The sequence below is a fragment of the Lissotriton vulgaris genome, chromosome 10 (genome assembly GCF_964263255.1).
Source record: "Lissotriton vulgaris chromosome 10, aLisVul1.2, whole genome shotgun sequence".
NCBI lineage: Eukaryota > Metazoa > Chordata > Amphibia > Caudata > Salamandridae > Lissotriton > Lissotriton vulgaris.
The window spans coordinates 395,707,914-395,729,402 of record NC_141698.1 but is presented as its reverse complement, the minus strand read 5'-3'; the positions used below and the strand labels follow the sequence as shown (position 1 = coordinate 395,729,402).

Genomic DNA, 21,489 nt, shown 5'->3' with positions numbered 1-21,489 from the left:
CAGCACACGAGCACCGTAGTGCATGACGGCTGGGGTTCGTCACCAGCATGGAAGGGGTTAATGCATTTTTCAGCACAGCATTACCTAAAGCCTACATATCTAGGTTACTGTGAATGTTGTTCTTGACTTGCATACATAGAAACGTCAAAGAGGACAGTCCCCTCCAAATATGCAAATGTAGTGTTCATTTTGTTTGGGGTGCTAGTGGGTAATTTTAGAGTTCAGGGTGGGTGTGGGTTTTAGGGTGCCAGTGAGTAATTTTATGGTTCAGGGTGGGTTACGGGTGGGTTACGGATTGGGGTGCCAGGGGGTAATTTTAGGGTTCTGAGCGGGTATGTGTTTTGGTGTGCCTGGGGTAATTTTAGGGTTCAGGGCAGGTGTGAGTTTTGGGGTGTCAGGGGGCAATTTTAGGGTTCAGGGTGGGTATGGGTTATGGGGTGCCAGGGGGGAATTTATGGTTCAGGGTGGGTATGGGTTATAGGGTGCCGGGGGGAATTTATGGTTCAGCATGTATATGGGTTTTGGGGTGCCAGGGGTAATTTTAGGGTTTAGGGCCGGTGTGGGTTTTGGGATGTCAGGGGGCTATTTTAGGGTTCAGGGAGGGTATGGGGTGCCAGGGGACATTTTAGGGTTCAGCGTGGGAATGTTTTTTGGTGTGCCAGGGGTAATTTTAGGGTTCAGGGCAGGTGTGGGTTTTGGGGTGTCAGGGGGCAATTTTAGGGTCCAGGGTGGGTATGGGTTAGGGGGTGCCAGGGGGGAATTTATGGTTCAGGGTGGGTATGGGTTATGGGGTGCTGGGGGGGATTTATGGTTCAGCATGGGTATGGGTTTTGGGGTGCCAGGGGTAATTTTAGGGTTTAGGGCAGGTGTGGGTTTTGGGATGTCAGGGGGCTATTTTAGGGTTCAGGGTGGGTATGGGGTGCCAGGGGACATTTTAGGGTTCAGCGTGGGTATGTGTTTTGGTGTGCAAGGGGTAATTTTAGGGTTCAGGGCAGGTGTGGGTTTTGGGGTGTCAGGGGGCAATTTTAGGGTTCAGGGTGGGTATAGGTTATGGGGTGCCAGCGGGGAATTTATGGTTCAGGGTGGGTATGGGGTGCCAGGGGACATTTTAGGGTTCAGCGTGGGTATGTGTTTTGGTGTGCCAGGGGTCATTTTATGGTTCATGGGTATGGGGTTTGGGGTGCCAGGGGTAATTGTAAGGTTCAGGGTGGGAGTGGGTTTTAAGGTGCCATGGGATTAATTTTAGGGTTCAGCGTGGGTATGTGTTTTATAGTGCCAGGGGTAATTTTAGGGTTTAGGGCAGGTGTGGATTTGGGATGTCAGGGGGCTATTTTAGGGTTCATGGTGGGTATGGGTTATGGGGTGCCAGATGGGAATTTATGGTTCAGCATGGGTATGGGTTTTGGGGTGCCTGGGGTAGTTTTAAGGTTCAGGGTGGGTTTGTATTTTGGGGGGCAAGGGGGAATTTATGGTTCAGCATGGGTATGGTTTCTGGGGTGCCAGGGGTAATTTAATGTTCAGGGCGGGTATGGGTTTTGGGGCTCCAGGGGGGTGATTTTAGGGTTCAGGGTGGTATTGGGTTTTGGGTTGCCAGGGGGTAATTTTAGGGTGTGGGGTGGGTATGGGTTTTGGGGTGCCGGGGAGGGATAATTTTAGGGATAGGATGGGTATAGGTTTTGGGGTGCCAGGGGTAGTTACAGATTTCAGGGCTGGTATGGGTTTTAGGGTGTGAGGGGGTTAATTTTAGGGTTCAGGGCGGGTATGTGTTTTGGTGTGCCAGGGGTAATTTTAAGATTCAGGGTGAGTATGGGTTTTGGGGGGCAATGCATCAAACTAACAAAAATGTGTGCTTTAATTGTTGTCCAGTTTCAAATGCAGAATTCACCACATTTTTTCTCAGCTTGACCTGAGCATTAACCGATCCTGATTATCTGCCATTTTAGCCCCGCCCCATTGATTTACATTAGCCACGCCCCTTCCTCTGCCATGTTAGCCCCCCCCCCCGAAATTAAGACCTAGTTGCGCCCCTGCCCTAGCACATTTTCTAATGAGAGCGGTTGTTGAGAAAGAGGGCTGCATCTCGAGTTTATTTGCTGTCGCTCAATTAGATTTTCTACGTGCACGGTAGCAAAATCAACTCGAAAGACCACATGCTCTTGCACACCTCATGGTGCTTTTCGTGCAGATATTTCGGCTCTGCTTTTACTGCTGGTGCTAACTTGCAGCGCAACATGCAGATTTTCGCCCATTTGTGGAGCTCCGTGGATTCTCGCAAAGTTTTAATGTAACTATACATTATTCCGCAGTGAAACTCTGCGAGTTCCCGCCATCCCTACATAGAACCACTAGTGATCTGTGTGGGTTGCAATGGTTTTATGGTTCAGCTATTGTGGGGGGGGGTCTATGAGTATTGAATCCTTCTGTCTGATGCAGAGACCACCTTTTAGTGCCTTCATTACACACCTTCAGGAAACATTTTTAGAAGTGAGATTAGTTCAGTATTTATGACCTACAAGAGGTGAAAATCGTACATATATTCCAGAGTTGTCCGATTTAAGTTAGTAAACACTGACTCCATACCAGTTTTCTTTTTAGCATACCTGTAGACAAAGCAGTTCAGTTCAAAACAAATTAACTTCAAGGAAAGTTAATGTATGTTGATATCCTGAAATTTGGACCCTGTCTTCATGATTCGACAATGGACAAATGTGCTCTTCGCTGGACAATTTTAATGTATGATTGCTCCATAGATGAAACATTAACTTAGTATGTGTTTTCTTTGTGACAAATAAAGAGAACATACCTTATCAAAGCATGCTGTGATGTACTTTTGAAACCTCTGGAGAAGTAAACTGATCCAGCAAAAATCTCCTTGTAGCCCATGCAAAAATAATGTTTTCCTTACCTTTTTCTGCCTACTTTCTTTTACAGACCCAGGACTGATCTTTTGCAGTGACTGGACAACACTAAGAATGCAACAGAAAGGAGGTAATCATGACTTCTGTATTGTAAAAGTTTACCAAAACAAAAAAGAAATGCATCACTTGAAAGCAATTGTTTAGATTTGCATACAAAAAATTGATACCAATTCATTTCCTTGATGTTGCTTGATTCTTTAAATGTTTGCTTTTAATGTGCTGGCCATAATGCACTATGACATATTGTTCCCTAAACAATAAATGATTTCTCGTGTAATGTTTTCAACTACCATAAGAGCAGATTGAAAATTATAGAACTACCTTACCAATATTGTCACTATTTGTTTTTTTGCATTTTTTTCTGATTTTATAATTGTGCTAACACATTTTTCTTTCTTTTTGTCATACAAAACGCATAGAAGTTAAGAAAACTCATCGCTAAACTATTTAACTTCACTATTAGTCCATTTTAAGTAGTGCCTAAAGAGCACCTATGGCATTAAAGGATAAGTCTTATTTTGGGCTGTAGTGTGTATTTACACCACCCATATATATAACAAAAATGTATGTCAGCCAGGAGCACCACTGTGCACCGGCTAGGCTGAAGTTTAAGTGCACCACAGTGTCACATAGCAAGGAAATGTTTCTTGGCCAGATAAGAAAAGCCTACATTTATATATTCATAAAGTATCCACAGAATACACCCTGTAAGCCTGCATGTCTGGAATTTAATATTCCATGTTAGACCTGCCATTTTTGTTGTAGCCTTCCCCCAAACCTTTTACCTTCACCATTCCTGTTTTCTGAATTTTGTCTTGTTCGCCTCAGGACTCTGTGCACTTTATCATTGCTAACTAGTGGTAAAGTGATTGCGCGCTCTCCCATAAACATGGTAAAATTGGCCTACCCCTGATTAGCACTTTACATTTACTTGTAAGTCCCTATTGAAGTTGTACTATATGTCCTCAGGGCCTGTAAATTAAATGCTACTAGTGGGCCTGCTCTCTAAAAACGACACAGGGTCGTGACTCCGAACCAGTAAGGCTGAGTCCAAATTAACTAAACAACAACACAACTGCCAGTACTGGATATATTTTGAATGATTTTTAGAATAACCCCTATGGATAAGACATAAGGGCCAGGATTTTCATTTGCATCACTAGTTTATTCATTTATTTTAGCACTAGTAGAAACGATTATTTTCATAAGCAGAAATGATTTACATGTGTATATACAAAAGATTTGGTCAAACATCATAATGACAATGTACTTATACAAAACAATTTATACAATATTTACAACACATCCACACTTTCACTTTGGCCAAACACATTCATCCATCTACAATCATACCACAAAGCAGAAAATACTAAGGATCTGGTGTCAAACAATATATAGCTTCATACAAACTTAAGAGCAATGAATACAAATAATAATCAATGTACTAAGCACCTATACATTAGTAATGATCCTATTTAATACACACTATTTATATACTGCTTTTAATTTTGACACAAGGGCCAAACAAACAGGTTGACGCGTTTCGAAATCCCCAATGCGGATTTCTCCTCAGGACCAACAATCTTGTTAATAGACCAAAACCAATCTTGCTAGGGGATGGCGTGCAGCCAAAACAGCCACTCTTTGGAATCTCATGTATTATTTAATCAGTATTTTTAGTTGTATGTGCCACAACAGTTTTTTGTAAGACACCCCTTTTAATGCTGGCGTACTGCTGGAGTTCAGCAACTCCGTCTTAGTTCGTCTTCCATTGCTTGCTCGAAACCGCGTTTCGCGCAAGCAATGGAAGACGAGTTATCTGCATGTAGATGGGTGGTAGAAGTTGCACCTGGGACCTGAATAGGGCTGACCCTTCCCTCCACAATGCTGGCTCCACCTCATGTGGTGGGTCTGATGTCCCTGTCCTACACTGTGAAAGGAAAGAAGAAATCTTGTCAACAAAGTGCTCCAGGACTGACCAGAACTGTTTTGGACTAGGCCAAGGCCTCTCTGCCTTTAGAAAATGAGTATAAAAGAGGGGAACCAAACCCCACCACTTTAGATCACTTTTGGGAAACAAGAAGTAACCTTTGCTGAGGAGAGGAACCAGAGAGACTGAGGAGAGACTATCCCTAAGCGTGAGGGTTTGGCCTGTAGTGGTTTCCTGACTGTCAAAGAATTTCTAGTGGCCTAACCTTGCTGACAAAAACATGCCCAACCACTTAATACCTACACTACTTATATTGAGTTTTCATGTTGTTCCAACCATTTGTCGTCTGCGGCCTGTGCCCTGAGTCACATGACTGTGAATAACTTGTCAGTTGGCCTTTGTGTATTCCTCCCCGACACTGAGGCACCTAGGGGCATGGTATGGCAAGGATGGGCAGGGAAGAGCTGTTCCCTGCCCCACTTAAATTTCATTGTGCTACCTCTAGCACACACAAGGGACTATGAAACCAGTTAACATCATCATAAAATCTTTATTCAGTCGAACAAAGCAACCATAAAAGAGCAGCATAAAATACAATAACACATATATAAATACACGAAAACCACAAAAATAGTTACAAATACAGGATTTGAAAACACAGAGTCCGCTATGTACATGCTGCCGCCAGTCAGGTCTCGAGTGTCTAGATGCCAGAAAAGCCCTTAAGTAACTCGATAAAGCAAATAAAGTATGTTCATTGGGGAGCAATTGTAAATATAAGAGGGCTGGGAGTACTTGAGTAAAATTTATAGATATCAACAATGGCAACATAAAACTCTTTCTGGGCCAGCTTTCGTAATTACATAACATGACAAAATGTATAGTGTCCTGCAGAGACCTATTGTCACAACCGCAGGGTGGCCAGTTACCAGGCGCACCGTCCTACAGGAGTGGCTAGTAAATGGAGGATTTAATTAAAAGGAAACCTTCCCAGAGGAAACCGAGTATGCCTATTAGTAATCTGAACCAAGTATTGTTCCATGCCCTGTACTGACTTTAACAACATATGGCTCCTCACTAAAGGTTTCAACATTTCAGCCCCTTCACAATGTGACAATGCCTGCTCAAAAAATAGGGCCTTAATCCCTTGTAAGCCACATGAGCATAGAGAGTGAAGTGTCCAAAATGCATCAGGTTTTCCTGATTCATAGGTGTTGATTTAATGTAGGCAAACCATGGGAATCTGGATGATCCGTTCAGGATCAGACAGTCAGACAGAATCAATGTATTAATCTTGAGTCCCTGTCTCATTTAGACTTTTACCCAGCAAAGTAAGGGTCTCAGAGCTACAAAGTTGGCAAGGAATTTGACTCAAGTTCCACATGTACAGATCAAGCCGGGCTACATTGCGGGACCTGGAACAGACGCCTTAAGAACATATTTTCTGCTGTGTTGAAGGTGTTGTTGTTAAAATAACCCCATACCTCACTCTCATAGCTGACCTGGGAAACACTCTTCTCTGTGTAGACTTTGAGCGAAACCTGTAGAGACAAAGAATGCCAGAGCCCCATTTGATTTAGTAAGCTCAACTCTTTTCTTCTCTAGATGAGTGCACCAGCTGTTCTTGACATCAAAGAGAACCCCTAAGTCATTAATGGCTGAAACTTTACCCACCACTATAACATTGGATTTCAATACTTTAATGACCAGGTCCAAGCAATCCATAAAGGCTGCAAATTTATCAGTAAGAAACTGCAGGCCCCTGACTGTTCCAACTGCATCATCAGCGTATAATAACCCAGAAGCAGCCTTGAACCCACTTTAGAACTATCCATCTGGAATACAAGAAGAGCCTCCTCCAACCTATTCATGTATATGGTAAATAGGTATGGTGCAAGGAATCATCCTAGCTGAATTCCACACCTCGTAAAAAACGACTTAGTTATGACAGCATCAGTCGAGAAGCACACTGAGGCTGAGGTGTTCATGTGTAAATCTTTCAGCAGTGCTACTATGTTGGGTTCCACTACTTATTCTTACATCAAAGGCCACAGGTTAGCTCTATTGACTTAATCAAAGGTGAAAATAGGGTCTAAAAAACAAATGTAAGCTATCTGGTCGTGCACGATTATACTTATTAATGGTTAGAAAAAGATTCAAAAATTGATCAGACATTGACCACCTCGGTCTAAAACCGTAGTGGACATCTGTCAGAATACCATTAGCATCTGACCAATCCATCAACCTGGTAAGTTTCACCCTCCTTAGGACCTTTACGACCGTGTCAATCAAGGAGATAGGGTGATTAAATTGGGGGTTCTCCTTGTCCCCCTTCTTAAACATGGGATTATCACTGCAGATGACCAAGAGCATGGCACCCAAAACAAGCAGCTGTGTTTAATACCTGGGTCAGAAGTGGGCCCCATAATTAATTATCCAGGCACAACAAGTCCCAAGAGATTCCATTGGGACTGGGGGGCTTTTTTCTTTGTAAGGGTGTTAATGTCTAAAGTGACCTCTTCCAAGGTGAAAACCATGGGAGCAGTCTCACTCTCTCTGACCCAATCCTCCTCTACTTGTTCACCAAATTCATAAACCCCTGAGAAGTGGTTCACGCACTGTTGTTCAGATATATGGGTACAAATAGCTGGGCCCGACCCTTCTGAAAAAAAAGAGATTTATTCACTATCTTACATAAAAGGGAGGAGTCAACGGTTTCACTAGCTTGTTTTAACTCATCCCAAGCTTGGGCCCAAGAGTGGCCTTACACTTATGTATTGCCAAGCTATAGGCTTGCCTGCTAGCCACTATCTGTCTCCTGTCTCCAGGGACCGGCTTCAATACTAACTTCAATAGCTGCAGTTGTCCATAGCAGCTGCCTAGAGCAATCCCTGTCAAACCATTTCTGATCTTGCCTACTTACATAGGTGTGGGGCACACTGACCCAGGGGGTTCTGCTGGCCCAGTCACCACAATAGGCTTCTCGCCACCTCTCCTAGCCATTGGGGGAACCCCTGACAGGGCGGGTGCACCATGAAGATGCCTGACGTCACCTGTAGCATGAGCCTCCATCTCGACTTGAACATTGGCAAGGGTCTGCTTAGCCTGATGCACTCTTGCTTTGGGTGTATGTGGGAGAATATCCCACATACAGGCTTTTTAAGGAAATTAGTAACGGTGGGCGGCCAGCTACGCTCCGTGCACGGAGTGTGCGTAGTGCCGCCCACTCCGCATTTTGCGGAGCGGGCGTAGCCAGGCGGCACTACGCACGCTTCGCAGACGGAGCGTAGCTGGCCGCCACCCGCCTCCCTCCCGCCCTCCCTAAATACTTTAAATTAAAGGAATCAAATAATTTAAAATGCACTTACCTTGCCCGCCGCTGCCCGCCGCGTCCCCGGGGCTCGCTATCTTCCGTCTTCCGTCTTCTTTACTAATGCGCATGCGCGGGCGGCCGCGCATGCGCATTTTCTCGTGAGAAATGCGCATGCGCGGCCGCCCGCGCATGCGCATTTGTAAAGAAGACGGAAGACGGAAGATATCGAGCCCCGGGGACGCGGCGGGCAGCGGCGGGCAAGGTAAGGGCATTTTAAATTATTTGATTCCTTTAATTTAAAGTATTTAGGGAGGGCGGGAGGGAGGCGGGTGGCGGGGCTGGCGGCCAGTGGTGTTTGCGGAGTGGGGCTACGCGGAGTGCGGAGGTGGGCGTAGTTTCTCGCCCACTTCACGTAGCTCCGCGAAGCCCCACTCCGCCAACTCCGCCCAGGGTTAGAAATTAGTCTAGGCAATATAGGATCTAACAATCACTCTGTAACTATGTTAAGTCCTGACTTCAAGAGAACCCCCCTACTTGTAAAGAGACAGGATTCCCTTGGTTTAAACTATACTCCCTGCTACCCAAGGTATGGGAAGGGCAAGTGGAACGAGGAGGGGTCAAGTCTAGAAGGGTGGTCTTCAACCAGTCACCAGCTAACAGGCTGGTAGCTGAGACAGGCTCCCCAAACCCCCCTGTGTCACTCCCATCCCTCACCTCCTCTCCCTCCCCCAACCACCTAAGCCCTCCTTCCTCCCTAAGGGTGTTACTGCGGGGGATTGCTTGGGCTATAGTACAAGGGACTTCCCAAAATTAATGATAATCTTCTTTCAACAAGTTCAATTTCTTTCAGACTACTGAAACAGCTCTGGCAGTGATGATTCGCTTTTACCAATAGCTAATTTTCAAGGCAGCTAATCACACCAAGTAACAACCAAAGGGCGGAACTAGCCTACAATGCTACAGGCCAAGTTCTCACCTGAGTCCTGAGCTTAATCAGTTTTAGTTCAAACCCCCATAAGAAAGCTGCAGAGACTTAAATAAAAGTTACCTTACGGCCCTCAAGTCCAGGCCACTCCCACTGTAGGAATCTCCTGCCACTGCAAAGGTTCTTGGCCAGAGCGCCACAAGTCTGCAACTTAAAGCCTCCGTACCGATGGTCCACCGTATCCAATTACCCCAATCCTGCTACGCCGACCAGGAGTACAGAGGAAAGAAGCCAAGGTGGGTGGCCCGCCCACTTTTTCCTGCCGTTGATGGCCGCAGGACAGGCTTGGTGCAGCCCGCACATGTCCTGCGCCATGGGAAGGCAACTCCTTCTTGCAGAGCTAAGAGCTCCTTGTCAGCACCTCCCCCTTGCAGAAGGTATGACACGCAGTGAAGTACTCTGGGACAGCGAGTCCAACCCGGGTAAGGAGAAGGCAGAGATTGGAATCCCGTGGGGGTAGAGACAGACTGTGAGCACATTGTTGGTGCCTCCCCTTTGCAGTAACTGTAACAGGCAGCAAAGTACCCTGGGGCAGCGGGGTCCCAAAAGGGTATGGAGCAGACAGAGTTTGGAGTCCTGCACCACAGTGGCGGGATGCAGCGATATGAGCGTGTTGTCATCAGCTCCCACTTTCAGCAGCTGTGACAGGCAGCAAAGTACCCTGCGACACCGAGTCCCACCAGGATAAGGAACAGGTAGAGTTTGGAGTACACCAGTCTATTGTCACCTCAGACTACTTAGAGCCTTGGCAGGGGAAGGGAAGATCTTTCCAGAACCAGGATATCAGCCCCACTTCAAAGGCTGGCACGAGGTATAAATATTTGACCTCGTGAAGCAACTCTTCAGTACACTCATGTTCTCTGAAAGATTTAGGAGTATTGCAGCCCTGCTGCCAGAAGGACTGCCCTGCTGATGGGTACTGAAAGAGGACTCAACCTGCATCTTGAGCGCAAGATCACCAGAGTGACTCCAAGGGCTAGTTAGCTTGCCTCTATGTTGATCTACAGAGACATACCAAGTTCCAGAAATGTTGAACCCTGCACCTGACCTCTACCATGAGTGAGTCTTACCCTCCAAGTGGGTCCACCCAGTTGCTGCACCCTTGGAAATGGTGTTAGAGGTGCTGTTTCTACCTAACCCTAAAACCTGAGACTTTGAAGTAAATCTAGCAAAAAGTGCCAGAAGAACTGGCAGAAGATCTGGACCTACCTGACAGCAGATCTGCCCATGGTGCATCATTAGTAGGCATGACTTTACTGTAGCTTCTCCTACATTCTTTTCTGTAGCAGCAAATCATGTTCTGCAAAACTTCTTACCAAAGATATTTGGCCTCATGGCACCCACAACAGCTATAGCCTGCCGTTTCATCTCACTGGAGCCTTTTTGAATTCCAAAAATTTAAACATGTACATCAGCACTCTGTCCAGCTACTCCTCGACGGTGGCACCTCCTCCTCGGACACTGCCAGCTACCATGCCCCAGTGAACTTTGCCTTATCAGGAACTTTGATTAAAAAAAGTCTAAAGGTAATCCAAGACTGAGCCCAGTCCACCTTGTGTAGCCAAATCACACTCCATCACGATTGGCCTTAACTTTTGACTTTGCCCCAGTCTCATGCAACCAGATACCCAGGTTTGGAGCTTTGGTCTTTTAGGTGCTTTTATACACTTACAACATTAACAATTCATACCTCTGGTTCTAGTAATTGGATTTAATTTATTTTTGTGTCATTTATGTACTAAACCCTCTTTTATTTTCCTAAATTGGTTTGGGACTTTTCTTGTGTTGTCTATTCACTTCATTACTGTTTGAGGGCTGCATAAATACTTTACACTTTGCCTCTGAGTTATACTTGACTGCTTTGTGCCAAGATACCAGAAGGTTAAGTGCAGGGTAATCTAGAGACCTTTGTAGGCCATCCTGGCATGGATTGTGGTGATTGCTTCAGTAGGGTCTTCACATCCCTCATCCAAAAACCCAATTTTGTACATAAAATATGTATTTATTTTTCTTTGTGTCAAGCAGCATTAGAGCACTGCATAGCAAAACACAGAACTTACATATTGGAAAATATGTGTACAGTAAACTCAAGAAAATATATATGAACAGAATGAAAGGGTTGAAGATTAAAGGATAAACAAAGTTGGAGGGAGAAGGGAAATAGAAATAGCAAATATGTACCAAGAATAACTTATGGGAAGGCTGAGTATGCTAAAGCAGAACATTTGATGAAGCGGAAATAGTACAGTTTCAGTCAGATTCATTTGGTTGGGAGTGTCAGAAAGAAGAGAGCAGTCTAATGTCTCTGGATTAAAATTTTTATTTCCTTTCACCACTTGGAGAAATGCTAGAAAAATATTTAAAAGTTATTTTCATTTCGAGAAACTGATTTAATGGTGAAATCACATTTTTGAAATATAAGTGAAAAGTAACTTTATTGAAATATGCTTAAGGATGCCTGAGACAGAATTGGATTAAAATCAGTCCTGTCACTGATCACTACTTCAGTGCTGGAAAACACATCCTTGGGTGAGCAAGTTAACCACTCTAGTTCAAATGACAATAGGGTGCCTCTGAGCCCAAAATATGGGTGTTATCTGCTGACCATTTAGCAGGGAGTATCCATCTTAGAATGGACAAGGAACTGTTTGCAGGACAAACACCAGCTTTAGCACTACCTCTTTTGACTTGGAGATCCCAAGAAGAGGATCTCCTATTCTTTTCTAGCACCCTGAAGAGAGCCAGGCTCCAGTCACAGAAGGAGAGAACATTCGTTTTGCCCAGTCAAGCGGTAAGAGAGCTCATCTAACCCCTTTGCTGCGCGCGTCGGCCAACAGCCGTCGCAAGCGCTACCTCGGTAGTGTTGCACACCTCCATTGGCCGTCGCGGCCCGCCCATTCTTTTAAACCCCTGCACTGCCGCGGAATTCGTGCCGTGGTTAAACAGGAAAGTGTATCATATTGGGGGCTGCAAACAGGTCTGCCTTGTGGCAGCATGTTGCTAGCACCATGAAATATGTGTTTCAGGTCAATTCTGCAATAAGGTCAAGAGAATGTGCTGCAGAAGGGGGTGGAGTTTATAGAGGAAATAGGGTTGGGTGCTACAATTTCTCCAGTCACTGGCTAGTGTGCAGGATAAATCTGACAACACAACCTCCTCAGAACATTCCTGGACCTGGAAAGACCCATCTGAAGAAGAAGGCCTCATTTGAAGACAACTCCTGCTGGAATAAGAGGACTCATTGAATAATGGAAGGACTACTACATTTTGCTGGCATCCAGGGACCATGTTAGACCTGGTATCCTTGACGATAGTTTTCCCCATAGATTTTTGCATTCAACTTTGCTGACTTTGTTTTTGATGACTTTAGGACTCTGTGCACTTTACCACTGCTAACGAGTGCTAAAGTGCTTGTGCTCTTTCCTTAAACATAGTACAAAAGTGTTAGAAAAGGGGTTTCTGGTTGGGTGAGGTTCACACTCAGGCCAGGCAGAACCCACCACTTTAGTCACGATAAGCTAGATACACAACTAAGATAACCTGTGTTCATCCTCTCGTAGTTTGGCACACAGCAGGCTGGCTTACCAAAATAGGCAAGTTGTAATGTATTTGTGCAACACACACACAGTGACACAATCAACACACCACAAAAAGACTCCACACAGGTTTAGAAGTATAGATTCTTATACTCTGAACAAAAGACCAAAATGACAAAACTCCAATGTATACTTTTCAAGTTATGACATTGAAGGCATCAAGTAAACACTGTGCTCAAAAATATGTATCCTTCTATCAAAGCCCTTACGGGAATACTAGTGAGAGACAAATGGACTCTCTTAACGTAGGGGCAGAGTAAGTAGTGCTTCCACAGTCATTAATTAATGAGTTTACAGCAAGTCTTTTGAGACCGGTATGTGAGTCAAAACCCAGCTGCCCGAGATATATCACACCAGTCAGCTGTGGAGACCTCATGGGTCTCGTGGATTTACAATACCCTCTTCTGAAGCATTGGGGGTCTGCATCACTGAATCTCCCCAGCTAGAAGGCTGGGTGGCAATGGGCCATGCTGGGCGATACTCGAGGCAGGCTCGGCAGCCCACTGCCAGAAGGGAACACTGGTGTGGTAATTCCAAAATTAGGCTCTCATCATGGAGCTGCCGATGTCATCGCACAGTGGTGGTTCTGTTCTCGTGGGCAGACTGCACTGATGTATTGACACTGACAAACCTCCTGTTGTCAAGATAACCTGGCGGATTTTCCCCCAAGCAAAGAACTTGCTATTTAACAGCACAAGCTTGTAATCATGTATGTTTGTCTTCTTGTCAAAGTGCAGCTGACGGACTCACAGATTGCAGATTACCACAGCAGTAGTAAAATGGTGAACTCTTGAAGACCCTGAGACTTCCTCAACAGGAAGCAAGCCAGTGGAAATTACTTGGAAGGAAGGCAGAGTCCAGCTCTCCCTCAACATAGCCAGAGAGCAGCAGGAAGCAGGGCAAAAAAGAAGAAAAGTAATCCTTCCAGAAAAGCAGTCAAGTTGAATCCTTTACGCAGCACGGCAGTTCCTCTGGCAGAGTTTGGTTACAAGTGCAGTAGTGTCTGATTTTAGGTGGTCAAAGGCCTAGTACTTATACCCAAAAGTGCCTTCTATGTGGGGCTGACTTCAAAGCAGCTCTCTGAAGTACACATGGATCCCTTTCAACCCAGTCCTGCCTGCCAGGCTCTCTGTTGGGGGTAAATAAGTGCTTTGCGTGTGGACTGGACACTATCTATTAAAGTGTAAGTTTCAGCCCCTCCCATTCTTTGCTGCCCTGGAAGACCCACCAAGATGCATATGAATGCAGATGAGTTCTCAGAAAACAGATGAGTCATACCTTCCTGTGCTTGTGGGTCTCTAGTGGGAATGCACAAAGTGTAGCTTTCACCAAACTCTGACGAGTATTGAGACAGGCTGCAAAGCACACAGAGCTATAAGCACAGAGAAATGGCCACTTTATTAAAGTGGCATTTCTAAAACAGTAATGTTAAATCCAACTTCACCAGTAAAGAGGATTTGTTATTACCATTCTAATTGCATGAAACATGAAAAGCTACTCTTCTCCAATCAGGAATTATGACTTAAAAGTGTATTAAGTTTCCGATGCGAGCCTAGTGGTGAAAAACGAATCAGGGTGTTTGTCACTACCAGGACATACAAAATATACCAGTACATGTCCTACCTTTCACTTACATGGCACCCTGCCCTTAGGGCTACCTGACCCTACCTTAGGGGTGACTTATATGTAATAAAAGGGGTGTTTAAGGCTTGGCAAATAGTTTTAAATGCTAAGTGGCTATATTCAGTAGGATATAATGGGATTTATATTCCCAAATTTAACGTATTGATTGGGAACTTGGTGTATTTGAGATCCGTTCAATGGCAGTTAGCATGAAATTGCACCTAAGTCCCTGTCAACAGTAGTTTATTGTTTTTTGGGGGATGTACTTTTTATTGGTTCATTTTGTCCTTACCCTTTAAAAATTCTTATCTCTAATTCCTTTTATTCTTTTTAAATGATTCTGGAATGTTTGTTCTTACTAAGTTGGTCTCTTTTTTCCTAAATTGCCTTGGGGATGTTATTGCGTTGTGTTCTTTACTTTCAAATTGTTGATACTGCAACAGTATAGCACAGTGCTCCAATACACTTCGGTCGAGTTTGTGCTATATATAACTGCAAAAAAATAAATAATATACATATATATATATATATATATATATATATATATATATATATATATACATATATATATATATATATATATATATATATATATATTATTCATCACTGTGCATATTATATAATTCGAGCAAGGCATCACTAGTTTTGCACAGTATAAAACACCATGTCAGCTCGCCAGAGCTAAAAAATCACTGCCTTCGATGGCTTTCCCTTGTACAAATAGAACAGCAACCAATGCAATTGAAAAAAAGCATACAATGCATCACAAACCATACTCCTACTTATTAAAACCAAGCAGTGATAAAGGCAAGTCAGTCAGTCTGACTGAAAGTTCCTCCTCACTAATTGGATAATTTCTTTAATCTAAGAGCTCGCTATTTCATCATTGCATAACTCATCATTGATGAACTTGTTTACTCATGTTTTCACTCATGCAGCCAGTCATGGCTCATGGCTTATCCTTGCAGTTTCTAATTGCTGTCTTTATTTTGAGTAATATGGGTGACTTACCATATGCTTATTAGATGAAGGCTGCAGACCAAAACAGTAGCTACCATTTGTGGTAGTGAGAAACTATATTTGATCAATTAAGTTAATACTTGTGTCAATGCCATTGAGCAAAGAGAAAATAGACATTATATCAACGTTTTAATTAATCGTTATCTCCCAGATGGCTGATCGACTGGTGACAGCGTCCAGAAAAAGAAAAGCAAATTTAAGTTGATACTATTCCAACGCTATCCAAAGTTATTGCTCTCGATTCCAAAGTGATGTGTGTTTCATAGACATGCTACAAAAGACCTTGATCACCTAAAGTTGTACCTTGTTTTTCACAAAGGCAATATAATATATGCTTACATAAAACAATATTTAAAATATAATTTAGTCACTTCTAGAATTCCAGGTTTGGGCCCTTTCAGTTTTAGTAGCATACATGCATTTACTGCATGTGATGCTTTAGTGTGTGCGAATATGTGTGCGTGAGTGTGTATATATGCGTGTTTGTGGCCATTCCTTATGTTATACTGCTGAAAGCTTTTAATTCTGTTACCGATGCTACAGCTGTTACTTCAGTGAAGACAGAAGCCTGTACTTCTACGGTCTGTGATACTACCAACCCTTTACATCGTGGACATTTTTAGATTTGGCTATGTGGCAAAACTTTCCTTTGTCAGGAAAACCAGCCCTACTGCTATTCCAATACAGTTTCTATGTGTTTGAGTGGAGCTTCCCTTGATGCTGTCTATGTTGCACTTACTGTTTGTGCTAGTTATGCTTTCTGTGCTGATATATATCCTATACATGTCCTACACTGTTGATAACAATGTGGTACCTTTACTGTGTGTTGGGCTGATATTTGAGCAAAATGCTTTGCTGTACGAAAGCAACATGTATTGGTTTTGTCAATGAGCTGTTACATTGTCTTCTGTTAGTCTATTTTAAGTGACAGATCCCTCAGAAGTTGCTCAATAACTTTGGAAATCCAATATACTTCGAAAATCTGAAGCTTTTTCTGAGTTAGCAACACAACTTAAACAGGAGATTCCCTTATCAAATCCTTTCTACTGGAAATGTGGAAATCAGAATTCCCCCTAGTGAAGCATATTCGATGTGTATTGCTACAGCTACACAGCTCAGGAAAACACACATAGTCCAATCGTTTTCCGTGGGATATTGAAATGCATTTATCCTAGTATTAAAGTTGGTTTATATGCATAAATCAGATGTTCAAATGTATCTGTGCTGACCTGTACATTTTCCCAATGTATAATCCAAGTAAAATGTATGCAGTTAAGCATTTTGTATCCCCATTTAACTTCCACTGAATAGCTCTGCAAGGCATACGCTGTATTATAAAGTGGATAGGGTAGAGGTACAAAATGTCTAGGCCCTATGGGCTACTTTTGGAAGGCCTTCTGAGCTCGGGTGGAATCATTCATGGTGGATCTCTCCCTTGCAAAGGCCAAGAGGTTGGTAGGTCTAGAGCAGAGTCTGTTACATGCTGGGCTCACCCCTGACTCCTACATGCCAGGATCACTCGTGAGGGGTGTATAAGAAACAGGCCCACAAAGAACAGCCATACACTTGTCCAGTCAGTCACATGTTGCACGTAGCTGGCAGCTATAGGTTAATGCATCCAATAGTAATGATAATTAGTTCCATGTCCTACTTGTGACTAACTCTGCCCAGAAATGCTGACTTGAGATGCGTTAAGCTGTTCTCGAGGACCCCCAGTGGCCCAGAACTCATGTAACACTAAGTTTCATTCACTAGAGACATCAGCCTGATTGGCTCTGCCATTATAATGTTTTCTCTGTCTTGTTATAGAGCAATAAAGGGACTAAGTAACCACCTTTCAACACTCAATTCAATTAACCATTGTAATGTTCATCTTTTATATAATCTTGTAAGGTTCCTCAAAAACCAAAGAAGAGTGGCATATGAAGCAATGATAAAATTAAAAGTAATGAGCAATAAAAAGTATTTAGAGAAAGTCAACCAATTTCAATAAAAATAATTAAGGTAATAGTTAGGAAGGGGGTCATTAACTTGATAGTCTGTACACCTACCAACTTAATAAACCAACTGGTTAGGTTAAATGACTTCTGAGGCAATTTGTGCTCAACCAAAGGTAGATACCTCACAAACAGCAGGCAACCTCAGTGATGGGCCATGTTTGAAAGAGCTATATGGCAAAGTTACAATACATTGGCAGGAACCACCTTGACTTGGTTACTGCCAACGATTGTAATGTCTGCTGGCCTGACAGACATTTCTAAAGTTGGTTGACGGAACCCCCACCAAAGGAACAGAGAAGTTTACTCCATAGGTCTGGTGGAGGACAGCCCAACTGCCAAATTATATATCTGATTTGACCAAAATCACTGGAGGTTGAGACAACCCTGAGACTCAAACTTGGTTCCACAGTTCCAAATTTGGCAGCACTGGCTGTAATGCCACATCCTCTCACTATACATGTGAAATTACTTCCAACCAGTTAGTCCTTCTTCACCCTGCCTCTCCAGCTGGGCTCCTGAACCCTCTGCTTGGGAGATGTCCCCCCCCCCCCCGAAAATTGAACTGTCAGGGTGCCGTGGGCAGCCACACCTCCCAGCTCATCCGACACCAGGGTTAACTCATTCCCCAGAATGCAGTCTATGGGCAACTGGTAACTAATTATGACCCTCCTCTGGGCAACCTCCCCACCCCACCCCATACTAAACCTGTCTCTAGGCGTGACTGACCCTAAATACCTAGCTGGTGTACTGCTGTGGAGAAACTAGCCTTTCCACTATCATGGTCAGGCTACGCCTGATATCCCTCAGAGCAATGACAGGGATCTCATTCAATTTTACCTTCTTGAAGTGACAACTCCCCTCTCAGGGTCACATGCTCACACTCTGAGTCTATCTACCAGCTAACGGAGATCATGGCATAGTCCATGACCTTTCCTTGGAGCTACTTCCCTATAAGGCCACATTGGCAATCCCTGAGGAGGTCCGACCAGTGGGCAGTTCCTTTTGCCAAAGCCCCCCTGCCCATGTCCTAATTGGGAACACTCAAAGCAGGGGGGTTGGAAACAGGACATGCTGGGTCACCACCAATCAGAACCAACCCTAAATCCGTCAGATGGAGAGGCGTGGCAAACCTTGACCCTGCCTTACTCTAGGCTTGTCTGAAACTTCTTTAACCTCCCTCTGGCTCTGCTGGGGGGGTACCTGAACCAATCATCTTGGGTTCACTCCCAGGTACCTTCATAGACACTCTAGTACTGATCCAGAGATCTGCCGCCTTTGTATGCCCTCTGGGGTCAGTGAGAGAGCAATCACCCAGATGCTGGTGCTGCTTCACAAAATAAGTACTGAGCAAGTGCTCTCATAGTGTCAAATTAAACAATCCAGCAAAACCATCAACTTTGCAACCCAACCATTTAGTGCCTTGCTGGCATAATCAAGAAAATGCATTTAAGACTGGTTCTGTATCTTTGGGCTATCCCTGAACCGAATCCGGTACTTTTCTGGAGTCAAAACTTGGTGACAAGAATGGTTTTCATTGGGATGTACCCCACCTCTAGTGTAAGCAAGGTATCCATCCCCACTAGAGGCATGTGTTTCCAGAGTGATAATCCCTGTAAATCGTCTGGGTCCCTGTGCATCTTAAGGGCCACTTTGTAGGCAGAAAACCACTTGTCTGTCATCTACTATCTCATATTTGGGCACCAGATCTTTGGGTATGCAAGCTTTCTTATCCCCTGCAGACACTGTGGGTATGTGCCATCATGGTTGCTGGAATCTGCTTGTGTGGCTTTAAGGGTGAGCTCTTTGATGCTCCTTTCATGAGCCAATCACTCTAAAGTTAGTGTCTCCTGCATCTTGAGTGTGGTCATTTGCAACTGAAACTTCCTCTCTGCCTTCCACTCCACTGGCTCCTCTGAGGACACACCATGCGAAGATACACTGCTTCCTGCTCAGCAAGGGAGTTCCAACTAAGGAGATGAGACACCCCACTCCACTGGGTGTTGTATCTCAGGGCTGGTATTCAAGCCCTACTTTGGCTCATCCTCCTCCCCTGGTGTGTCAGTAACTGATAGACCTCTGTCCAGTCCCTCGGAGATTTCTGAAGCTCCAATTTATTGGTGCATTTTTTGGTTTGCAGTCTCCTTTCCTTATGGAACTGTTTGAGCTCAACCACAGTGTAACTTTCCAGGTTGGCCAGCTCAAATTCTATTACTGCAGATATGGTCACAATGCAAGGTCCTTGCATCATCGTCAAAGCTTGTGGTGTAAAGATCCATGTTGAAGATGTGTCATTCACCATCAGTTCCAAAGAAGTTGTGGGGCTTGCTATGCACAGTTCTCCGTCATCGTAAATGATGCAGTTGACAAGTGGCTTGCTGCGTTGAAAATATATCATGCAGAGGCAGCTCTGAGGAGACTGCGGGGTGTGATGCAAAGTCTTGTGCTGGTGATGCATCACACTGCCTCATTTGTGCCCACAGGACAACAGCTGTGCTGGCAGAGCACCTTCAGGTCCACTTCCAAGGGTCTAGGATTGGGTGGCAAATCTGAGCCCAGGTACTGGGTTCAAGATGGTTGGAGCCTGTTTGTCCCTGAAGCTTCTGATTCCGGAGGCTAGCCAACTGGCCCTTCAGGTAACTCGAGTGGTCCTCGGTTAAAGATGCTGGCCCAGTCCTTAACTCAGGCAGCAGGACAGCAGAGTAGCATTCATTCTTGCAGATCAGCACAACAGTTCTTCTGAGTCTTCCACAGGCTCACATGTGCACTGAAGAGTAGGTTCTGCAGATCTAAGATTTAACTTGGTACCAGATTTGAAGCAGGAGATGTTTCTAGAGAATTTCCTTTAAAGTCCTTAATGTTTCATGCCTTCTTCCCCTGGCATGGCTCTAAGTTGGCTGCATGAACAATGCATTGGTGACAAGCCCTTTGTGTGAAGGCAGGGCACAGGCTATTCAGTTGCAAGTAGAAGAATGTGCCCAGGTCCACTCCCCTCTTCTGCCTGTTGATGGCCCATCTAGGCACAACTATTCCCCCTATTTTGTGTCTATCTGGGAAGAATAAATAAATACCAAATGCCAACTCCACCAGTCATGTGACCCAGGAACAGACTGCAAGCAGGAAAATGCCAACTTTCTAAAAGTGAATATCGTAACGGGGGAGATCCTGTTGAGGCAGTAAGGAGTGGGATCAATCAATATATACTTCAATTTTCTAAAAGTGTCATGTTCAAAATTGGAACTTACAATCTGATTTTACCATTAAAGGCAATTTGTAATTACATTCTTTCACACATGAAAGGTTTACCTATTCCCAATCAAAGGTTAGCCCATACTAAAATGTAATAAGGGAGTCCCATGTTTTCTCATATGAATGTTAGGCCTCACGGTGGTGGAAAATGAATTTAGGAGTTGTCACTACCAGAGCAGGCAAAACCTAAAAGTACATGTCCAACCTTTTAAATACACTGCACCCTGCCATCTGGGCTGTTCAGGGCCTACCCTATGGGTGACCTATTTGTATTAAAAAGGCAAAAGGTTCATCTTGCCTGGTTGAAATGGCAATTTAAAACTGCACACACAGACTGCAGTGGCAGGCCTTAGACGTGTTTAAAATGGCTACTTAAGACAATGGCACATGAATTGATGCAGGTCCACTAGTAGCATTTAATTAAAGGCCTTAGGCACATGTAGTATCACTTTACTAGAGACTGACTTATAAGTAAATAAAATAGAGCAATTGGGTGTAACCGAATGTTACCATGTTTAAAGGAGAGAGCACAAGCACTTTAGCACTGGTTAGCAGTTGTAAAGTGTGCAGAGTCTCAAACCAACAACAATGTGGTATGAAAACAGGAGAGTGAAGGCAAAAAGTTTGGGGATGTCCCTGCAGAAAAGGGCAGGTTCAACACTTACTGTAAAATTAGCTGGGAGCCGCCGTTTCATGATAGCAGGACCCAGCTGCCATCAAACAGACCCACTTTCATTTTATTGGCAACTCCATGACAAGGTCATAAACTAGCTTTCCTCATGACTGTGGCTAGAGCCTACCTAACCAGGAAAGTCCTGGAAATAAATAGAAGAACATCCCTTGGCATCTTCATGTCAT

The 21,489-nt window shown here is 44.1% G+C and overlaps 1 protein-coding gene across 30 annotated transcripts in view; it reads left to right on the top strand.

The window, feature by feature from the left end:
* RBFOX1 (RNA binding fox-1 homolog 1) overlaps window positions 1-21,489 on the top strand; it is an 845,440-nt gene that overhangs the window by 615,132 nt on the left and 208,819 nt on the right. For all 30 annotated transcript variants that reach the window (XR_015300686.1, XR_015300685.1, XM_086941201.1 and 27 more), the window contains exon 8: window positions 2,932-2,988. Coding sequence is in view for 28 of the 30 variants with exons in the window: in XM_086941201.1 (XP_086797327.1) it covers window positions 2,932-2,988 (57 nt within the window). In the remaining 2 variants the exon portion in view is untranslated. The remainder of the gene's footprint in view (window positions 1-2,931; window positions 2,989-21,489) is intronic.